The 10,620-nt window shown below is 36.1% G+C and overlaps 1 protein-coding gene across 6 annotated transcripts in view; it reads left to right on the forward strand.

Annotated features, from left to right (window-relative positions):
• LOC118738038 (protein held out wings) overlaps nt 1–10,620 on the forward strand; it is a 206,163-nt gene that overhangs the window by 122,310 nt on the left and 73,233 nt on the right. For all 6 annotated transcript variants that reach the window (XM_036468922.1, XM_036468924.1, XM_036468923.1 and 3 more), the window contains exon 3: nt 4,513–4,646. In XM_036468922.1, the coding sequence (XP_036324815.1) occupies nt 4,513–4,646 (134 nt within the window). The remainder of the gene's footprint in view (nt 1–4,512; nt 4,647–10,620) is intronic.

Below are 10,620 nucleotides of genomic sequence, written 5' to 3' on the forward strand. Positions count from 1 at the left end.
TTTTCAATTTTTAAGAAATGCTTTCTTATTCTAACTTGCTTAAATTAAAATCAATCTGTATTTATTCCTTTCAAAAACTAATATTAATTCTATTCAAGCATAAATATGCGTTTAACTTCATTTTTCAATAAAATTTTAGGGACGTAAAAAACATCGATGTATTGAGCGACATCGATGGTCATGGCTGCAAACATCGATGTTTATCGAATGCTTAGCGTCATCACCCAATTTGCCAGACGACTTCGTATCAACTCGCCGAAAACTTGCCATCGCACAGAGGTCGGATTCATTAGAGCAGAGCTGGGCGATAAGTATTATGATTACTGATCGATTAGGATTTTAGTAATCCCAACAAGCTAAAAAAAACAAGATTACGACTACAGTAATCCTACATCGAAGGAACTTAAATTACGGTTACAGTGATCATAATTTTAAGAAAGTTAAAATTACGATTATTTTAATCGTAATCCAAGATGCCTTCTATGAACGATTACGGCAATCCTAGGTTAGTAATTTTTGAAATTGCGATTAAATTAATCGTAATCCTAGATGCAATCGATTACAGATGTAATCCTTATCGCCCAGCTCCGCATTAAACTAGCGGGACAAAATGTAAAGATCAAATGCATGCGAATTGCGTCAAAATGAAATGGCTTACTTACCAATACAATAGATAACTGTGATTCATATTTTGTTCTTTGATCTTTGTTCTTTGATAAAAAAAATACTATGCTTATAAGTTGGCTAGTCGATGTAAGTCAGATGTAGCAGGAAAACAGTTTTTTTTGTACGATTTCGATTATAGCTATTGCAAAAAGTTTTTTTTCATGAAGAGAAGTAATAGAAAAATTATTTCATAAATTCTTAAATGTATTAAATAGTTTTTTTTTTTATAGCTCTGTAAGTTCAGAGCGAAAAGTTGAACTTGAAATTATTTTAATTGCATTTGCAAAAAAAAAAACTAATTAGTTTCCCTGAGTTCCGACCTGAAATTTATAAAAACTAATTCTGGGAAGTGTTGCTTTTAAGGTAAAATATACGCTTTTTGCGCGCTTTTACCGCACCCACACAACTGTTTTCATTTCTCAGAATGGTTTCCCAAATATCGCGGCAACAACCCCAAGAAGCTGCGAGTAACCCCATTTGAATTTCAAAAATTCGTGGTCAGATTCATAATTGGGTTAAAAGCCCTTTATAACTAATGTAGGAAATGCATTGAGGTTGAGGGAGAATATATAGAAAAATACAATTTTTATATATTTCTATCAGCTATTTTAATACCTTGGGCTCAAAACTTTTTAGCCTCCCCTCGTAGATGAAATAAGGACTCAAAGTGAGATGTGCCCTTTTTGTGTAAAACAACTTAATAGAAGGAACAGCCCTCCTCTATGTCTACTTAAAATATTGGTTTGATATCTTTTTAAACCGACCTCGTGACATAAAAATATGCAAAGCTCTAAATGTTTCCTTTTTGCATAGAACAGCATTTATATGAGCGAACGCAATTAGAAGTAAAAGAATGGGCAGACGGCAACGTTGATCCAGATCAACTCGCCAATTTTGAATTATCTCGGGAATTAACTGCAGTTGAGCCGGATTAAGTCCTAGACTTAATTCTCAAAAGTAACTCGGAGCAACACTGACCAAAACTCAGAGAGCGTAGAGCCAACTACTTCATCTGCGGTAGCCGAGTGGTGAGGGCTGCGTTCTACAAGTCTGCAGGTTCCAGGTTCGATCCTGGTTTGGAGCGATTGTAAAAGAAATTTTGTTTTTATTGTTACTTAAATTTTTGCAATTTTATTTGGATATATATATATATTCAATTTTACTTTGTTTTATTTTCGTTTGTTTTATTTAGTTTCACATTATTTATTTTATTATTAGTTAATTTAAATGTTTAGAGTTGAATTTTACTTAAAAGTCAAAAGTAGCTAACTTAAAACAACATTAAAAAATATAAAGTTATAATTGAATGCATAACAAAATGAAATAAATATTCTACTGGCCGTGGGACTCGAACCTACGACCTCGCGGCTCGTTAATCCGCATTACGATCGCCTATCAAGGCACAGTTTTGATTAGATCAATTGTGCCCTTAATCCGGATCAACATTGCCCGTGTGTCCATGCTTTAATATACGAAAATAGCGGGAATTTGTTTAGTCAGTGCACTAACAAAAATATTGGTTTGTTCTTTGCTTTGACTTGACTTTTCTCTTCTAGCGTTGTTGTTGTTGAATTATGTACTTTGTTGTAATACACTGTGTGATTTGTAATGTATTCAAATGTTTTTTTTTTTATATATATTATACGTCTTTGAATTGACGTTGGCACTTTTGCTTTAATTTTGGCAGTATCGTTAATCAGAATAATAAATTTGCACAGCAAAGGAGATCGCTTGACCAGGGCTCGAATCGTATCATCCGTTCAGGGATCGAAAACCATACGAAAGAAAATTACGATATACCGTCAGTCGTATAAGCTGAATGCGATAAAGAGTACGCTCACGTATGTAATGATCCAAAAACGGCGTTTTTGCGTGACGACTAATACGATATCGTATGTGACGATTCGAGCCCAGATGTGCGATATAAGGAACATTTTAATCCTTATTATTTCCTTTAGTTATATACATATATGTGGTGTGTTCAGTCAATTTAAAGTTGGCACAAAAGACTCAATTTTAATCTTAACTAATTATTAAAGTCTAGGATCCGTACAAAAGTTTTAATCTGCATCTTGAAATTGTATTAGTGGCAGTGAGCCTGAACATTTGTTTAATTCGATATATTGAGTGTAACTGCTCTACCCATACTGGCCTGCTACTGACCAATTTGTGTGCAATTATCACATTTTGGTCATTGTGGTTCCATCGCGTTTGGGTATTTCAGTTGAACCTCTCCACCTTTAGAATATAAATGTGTATGCGGGCAGTGAAACCAATGGTTGTCAGCTACAAATGCTTTGCAAAATAATCGTTCATAATCGTTTTTAAACATTCAAATGGTAAAGTGTTATTTTCCTAGTTTCGCGTGTGAAAAATTTTAAGCGTTTAAAATGCATTTAAGCAGCTTTAATGATAATTTATAGGCGATTCTAATTGCAATGAGCTACAGTAGCATCGATCATCACCATTTGATATATGTATGTATGCACCACAGAATATATATGTACAAAATGTAAGTACCTTTATATATGCAGATACATATGTACATATGTACATATATATGGTAATTGCTATTCCCAAGTTTATGAGTATTTATGAGTTGTGAGCTTTTATTGCAACAATGCTCAATGCAACATTCGCACACACACACATACCCATCGAATATTCAATACCGATACCACCAATTTTCAGTTAATAGTTGGTGCGAAAAGAGAAGAGGTGTTTTAGTTGTTAAATTCGGCTTTTGTCTTCGCTTCTGTCGGCTCTTAGCAATTGGAGTTGCTGGCATTTCTTAGCGCACGTTTGGCCAAGTGCAATGCGATATTGCAAGGCAACAACAACTAAATGCAGAGAGCCAGTGAGACAAACAGGCAGTCAGTCAATCACGTTTTTGGTCGGTTGATTGTTTGTTGAGCTAAGTCTTGACTTTTGGCCATAACTTGAGGCAAATTACTGTACTTTATGGCTGCAACGTGTAAGAAATATTAAATGAAAAGTGGAAAAATAAGTGAAAACCATAATACATAAATACATGAGTGCGCATAAAATATTTATGGAGCCACATGTTTTCAAGCACATCGCATCCGTATATATTATGTGTGTGTGTGTGTGTGTAATTGCTACCCAAGCGGACTTATAACGCAGTTGTTTTTCCACTCAGAAGTAGTTGCAAAAACATAAAATCCTTAGTTCGCTTTTAAACAAGCGTGCAGACTAGTAGGAACGTTCTTTCAGAAGGCAATTTCACATTCGGTGGGTTTTGTTGGTTTGGACTCCTTCGTCCTCATTTGCCGAAGTCAAAGCATTACAAAATTCCGATTCCAGCAGCGAAACCTTCACGATTTACTTATTTTAGGCTTCCAAAATAATGAAAAAGGAATGCTATTAATTTTCTAGGCTGATATTTTCTAATCTATGTACTTATCAAACAGAAATTTAAATTGCATTCTCGAAGAGATTACTGCAGCAGAAGGCACTATTTTCCGAACCACATTCTGCATGGTCCGACTGGGTGCTTAATGCCCGTCTCTCGCATACGCATTCACGCACATTCATACATACAAACATGCCGCGGAGCCTTTGCTGGCGAATTGCATGCGAAATGAATTCGATATGGCCGCGTGTCAAGAGTTCACAAATCTATTAGATTTGATAATTCAATTAAGCTCAATATGACTACCGTCATTGTGTGTTTGTATAGTCAGCTATTTAATACATCAGAAGGTTAATAATATATGCATGCGTGGTTTCTGAATTTCAGCATTTTATATATCATTCACTTGTTCAAAAATATTTCTAATCTATTTTTCATTAATATTTTGGTTTTATTTTATTTTTTTGTTTCAGAAATTGCGCGAGTACGTGCTTCACTATTTCAAATTAATGGCGTCAAAAAGGAACCACTCACGCTGCCAGAACCTGAAGGCGCCCCCGTACAGTTAAATGAGAAAGTCTATGTCCCAGTGCGAGAACATCCAGATGTAAGTTTTTAAAAATTTTTCAATATTTTATTTTCATAGGAGCTAAAATGCTAAGTGCTAAAGACTATGCAATACGGTTGTACCGAAATCAAAACAAATAGAATAATAAGTAGAAGGGGATTGCGAAATAATGTAGGGTCAAGTTGGCAACGTTTTGTCATCTAATACTGTGTTTACACAAGACGATTTTACATGGCGATTAGTTGAATCATAAGTTGAATGCCACCTAACTTCATTGACAACGATTAGTTGAAAGTCCATTCACACCAGGCGTTGCTTTCAACTAAAAGTTTCCTGTAAAATTGCCTCATATAAAGGAAATTAAAGAAGGTCATTATGACAGTAAGAGTTGTCAATCAATCGATGTCCTGCATCGATAGCATACATGTAATAAAATGTAGAAACTGACTAAAACGTAAAAACGCTTTTTCAACAGCCTGCCAGATATATTCTAGGTGAAGAAATATAGTTTGAAATGTCAAAAAGATAGGCCTAAACACAAGCGTTTTTGTTTCTGTTGTGAACACTAATATCTTATGGGCCTAAGATCGGAGCTAATTGAAGAAATACTTTCTTTTTATTTAGAAGGCTCTTGTATGCTAATCGTTCAAATCTCATCGGTTCCACAGCTCCCGGCGGTCCAATTTACAATGGCTTGAAAGGGCAGCGGTCGATTGCGACTTATAAGAAAAAGCTTAGCGGTATTCGACCACACTATTTTGATAGCCAATTCCATGGCCTCCCACCGCTTATGCGGCATGTCCATTGTGGCGTTCTTGCTAGAACCGCTTGTCGTTTGTGTCCTTATCGTTAAATTTAGGCCATATGAAATTATTTATCATACATGTCCCCTCCAATGGCCTTTTCAAAAAATTACGGACCACTGACTCCATCAGATCAAAAATTTTTTTGGTGATCGCCCCGTCCTTATGAGATGATTTTCCGGCCAAAGTAGTGATTATGTTCCAAACGGCGTTCTCAATGATCATTAACTTTGTGCTCCTGGGCCAGTGTACTACTCTATAAAGCCCAGGTCCCCAAGTTTAACTATGCGAAGGGCTGAGTTCTTGTACACGTGGGGTATGCTAACTTTCACGGACAGGAGCTGTCCTCTTGTCCGATCTGAAGTTGCTTGGACATACTTGTCTACCGAACCGATGGTCTCGAATTTGGCCACACAATGTTGGAGAGTCGACTTTAGAGGGGCTCCGTGGCCACCTTAAATCGAACGCTGCTGTCGCAACGTGTGTACTAACTAATATTTATAACGAAGTTTTAGCATTGGACCTGCTGGGCCATCGTATCATGGCTATCACGGTGATTTGGCATCAGTGACTAAAAAATTGTTTATACAGACGCTAGATAGACGTGCAGCATGCCCGCCTCAGACTGCCGACGTCGACTAGTTCCAGTTAAGAAAAATATTAAAAAGTTGCAAGCTTTTGTCAAGCTCGCACTGCTGCGGAATAAACTGTACGTTCTAAGCATTTACATTTCTACTAATATCTAAGAAGATTTGGTGACACGTTTTTCTTGGATTGAGTTTCGTGAACCAAGGAAAGATGAGGCTTATTAGCTAGATAGCACAAATATATTTCAAAATATGTAACATTCATCTTCCTCTATTTCTACGTTAACGATACTCAAGCGTAGAATTGATAATCAACTCTGTGAAAACAATACAGCTCTCGTCAAGAACTTAACAAACTAGACACTGAAATAAATCTTACATAAATTAGAAACTGACTAATCGAATGATTAATTACTAATTATCGCCATTCCTACGAAATAAAAGAGCTAATATGCATAGTATTTACATATGTACTCATACACAGGCATAAATACCTATACGTGCATATGTTCCTATGAGTACGTAAGAACATTTTAATCTGAATAGGTAGTGAAGCGTGAAATCTGAACATTTGTTTTATGAAATGAAACCTGGCAGAGTCGTTTCCGCTAATTAAAAAGAAGTAGCAAGAAAACTATTCCAGTTGCTTGTGTTGTATTTTGGCCAACTAAATCACCCACTAGCGATATGAACGGGCAAATAGACATCGAGGCAACGTTCTGCTTCATTCGCTCGTTCATCGTAGGTTTGCTTATTCGCTGTCGTTGCGTCGGGCTATTACGTGTACATCAGTGTTGCCAGAACTTTTTGGACCGACCGGCTAAATTGGCAAAAGGAAAAAAAAACGGATAAAAACGGCAAAAATGTTTCAGCAAAAATTAACATGTTTTATTTGAATAAAGTTGAAAGGCAAATAAATTCATTTAATCATTTTTGGTTAAGAAAGGAAACTGTCGTTATACTTGATTAATAGCGTGGGCCGAAAATCCGCTTTTTTTAGTTTTGATTGGCACTCGGGTTTCTTTTTTCCCTTCGGGAGAGTGCTTAGGCAGGAGACTTTGAAAGCAGCATTACAGGCATTTTTTTGTTCAAATAGTATTGTGTTTTTATTTATGAACGGTTTTACCGTTCCATAAGCGAAAAAAATAAATTTTTTGTTGAATACACTTAGTTTCATTTGTCCCCCGAAAAATACCGCTTTTTCTTTCTCAGTTGTACTCCAAGTCCCCCAATTTGTTTTTATACCCGGGCGCACTTTTGCACATAAATGATCAGAATGAAAAGAGAAGTCGATTAAGCCATGTCTGTCTGTCCGTCGATACACGATAACTCGAGCGAAAACTGAGATATATCAACGAAATTTGGTATGTTGGTTGCCCTTTATCCAGGGTAGGTTGGTATTGAAAATGCGCGAAATCGGACTGTAACCACGTCCACTTTTTATATAACGGTATTTTCGAAAAATGCAAAAACTGCGATATTTCAGTAAATATTGGATACAAATTGTTGAAAATTAGTATGTGGAGTAGAATTATGGTAAAAAATAATAATGTTATGAAATTTTTGGAAAATTGGCCTAACCTCTCCCACTTATGATGAGTTGCTGTATATCAGTAGCCGCTTCACCAATGCTTACCAAACTCGGTGAGGGGTTTGGGTAGGGCCTAGCTAAGAAATATGTTGAAAAACTTTGAAATCGGGCAATAACCACGCCCACCTGCCATATAACGGTAATTTACAGAAACACGAAAACTGCGTTAAATCAGTAACTACTGGAGCTAATTCACTTAAAGTCGATGAATGCCTTAACCACTTAGCAGAAGATTAGAATATTATACATTTTTGGATAATGGGCGTGGCGCCGCCCACTTATGACCACAAATGTGTATCTCGGTAACCGATTTATAATTTTCCACCAAATTATACCATTAAGTCTAACTCTGCATATTATCGAAAACGTTTGAAATCAGGAAAAGACCCATACTTATCATGCAAAGGTAGTTCAGAGAAAGTTGGAGCGACAATATTTGATACCTGCGCCGGGTTTTGCCCGAACTTATACTTCTTTACTTGTTAAATTCTAGTTTAATTAGACGCGAATTTGAACTAGGGAGGACTTACTGCTGATTTTGGCATTTAATGACGGTGTTCGAATTTTTTGCCAAAGTATGTACAAGTTTTTGCCAAAAATCAGCAGTAAGTTCATAAATTTTCTCAAAGTATGAAGTTTGGATTTAAATGGTATTTTTTAAGCAATCAGCTACATTTTCATAAAAACGAAGAAACATTAAGGTAACTAAAGAAAAATACCCAAAACTTGATAAAATGTCGCGTCCCAGTTTAAATTTTGATCACTGTACCCGTATATGGGCTTAAAATAAAAATTACTGAAATCAGCCTAGTGTTTGAAGACTTTTTGGTTTAGAAAAAAACGTCTTTCAATTGTATATATGTAACACAGTTCAACATGAAAAATTTCTCCGAGATAAGGCTACCCATTTCTAATAGATTTTGGGTCGCTAAATTTGTAAAAATGGAAACTTATATACGTATATAAATTTTAAGAAAATATTGCAAATAGCAAAATCGGCTAAAAACGGCTAATTGCTAATAATTTTTAGCAAAGCGGCTAACAATTCGGCTGCCGGCTAAACCGAATTTTCTCCGGCAACCTTCTAAATCTAGCCGTAAAACGGCTAAAATGGCAACACTGATGTACATATGTATATATGTATGTTGCCTAACTGCTGGCTGCGTTAGTGCGTCGAATAAGTTTCTAGTGCACCGGAAATCTATTAGAGGTGCGCCCCCGGTTTGCCTTTTTACTACATACACCACCGCACCTCTTGTTGTCGCTGTTGTAAACGTATTTGCTACTCTTGTTGTTGTTTTTAATGCTTTATGGCGCCTTCCACACTTCAGTGGCGCTACTGCTATCGCTCCAAGACGCGCAGCTCCAATGGCACTGCCAATTATGCAATGTGTTCATGTAATGGCTGTTTCTCTGATCTTTTAGATAGGGAATCGGATACGTGGGGAAGTGGGCCGAGTCATGAAAGCAAGCGCCGGTATATGAAGTCCATTTGAAATGAGGTCTCCGGCTGCTGAATTTCTTAAAGATTAGCAAAATATAATATTTTATGGCGTTCAATTTCCTTCGTGACTACTTTTTGTCTTGTATGCTTTCTGACAATAAAATAAAGCTTTAAAAAAATGTCCGATTAACATCTGCTTTGCACAAATCGCTTTTTTTTAGTGGTTTTCAAAACATAAATATTCACATTTAAATGTGATAATTAAACTTCGTCGCAGTGTGTGGTGGCCAAGCGTTGGGGTGACTGGGGTGTCGTGTGCATATAATTGTGCCACACGCAATACTATTTCTTTATTATGTTTACTCGTTAGTTTTTATACCTTGCAGATGTCAATTCAAATATTTAAATACATATTTACATACATATGCATGTAGATAGAATGCTAATATATTTTTGTATCTGAAATATTAAGTTTAATTAAGTTCTTAGAAGTAATTGGTTGCTACTAGTAACAGTTGCGGAACATCATTGATTTTCGCATCATTCCTTTCTCTTTCGACTATGCGCTAGTAAGTTTAAAGTTGCTTGCATATTTATGTAGATGTATGATAAGTTCCATCTAATTCAATAAGGCCCGATTTCTCAATGACTTCTTAAGGATTGTTTATAAGATAAACATTGCGGCTGCTAACAACTGCTAAATACTGATATTTTCGTGAAATTTGTTCTACGCCACTTCTGCACTCATTTGATTTGAACCCATACTTAGAGCACACGGCTTTGTTTTACCTCAAAAGCTGGTACTACCTCAAATCTGGGCAACTTAAGATAAAGTCACAAAAGAGGTCTCCTCTCTGTGGTGTTTTCCGGCCAACTCATCCGCAGCGTAGTCTCCTGCAATAGTTCCAACTGTAAAACACTACATCTGGCCAGTGATGCCAGATTGTGGGTAATTTCCCTATTTAAGAGATATTTTGCAAGAAAAATTATTAAAAGGAAAAAGGGACATTTACAATAAAACAGGGATTTTCATTTAACACACAAATAATGTGAAGCAAAATTATATATAAGTATTAAGGAAAATTTTAAAAATTTTCTGACGTTAACCAATTCAAGTGCTGAGTAAGAAATAATCTCTTCAATCGGAACTGGTGTGTACCGACCTTTACTGCTGAAATATATATTTTGGATTCTTTGGAAATTTTGTGGGATAAATTTTTGTGGGTAATTGAGGGATTTTTCCCCGACTTTCTTGGGTAATTTAGCAGAGAATGTCTGCCATCTTACCTAAAAGACTGATGGGGATGGAGAGCACCCTTCAAAAGACTCCGCTACCGACCCTTTCGTAAAGTTTCGACCCATCAGTGTAGAAGTTTACCAGAGCTTATTTCAAAATTCTTCTTCTGTCCCCTCATTCATAGGGGGATGTGATAAAAGTCGTTGCCTCCAAAAATAGAGGGTCAAAATCGTGAGTCAGTTAAGTGCCTAGAAGCACAAAAGCTCATAAGTCCTTGCTGCAATAACCTTACTTACGTTCTACTTATAGGTATATACATATATATATATATATATATATATATATATATAT

The sequence above is a fragment of the Rhagoletis pomonella genome, unplaced genomic scaffold, assembly GCF_013731165.1.
Source record: "Rhagoletis pomonella isolate Grant_MI unplaced genomic scaffold, Rhpom_1.0 Rhpom_scaffold_00004, whole genome shotgun sequence".
In the NCBI taxonomy this organism is placed as follows: Eukaryota; Metazoa; Arthropoda; class Insecta; order Diptera; family Tephritidae; genus Rhagoletis; species Rhagoletis pomonella.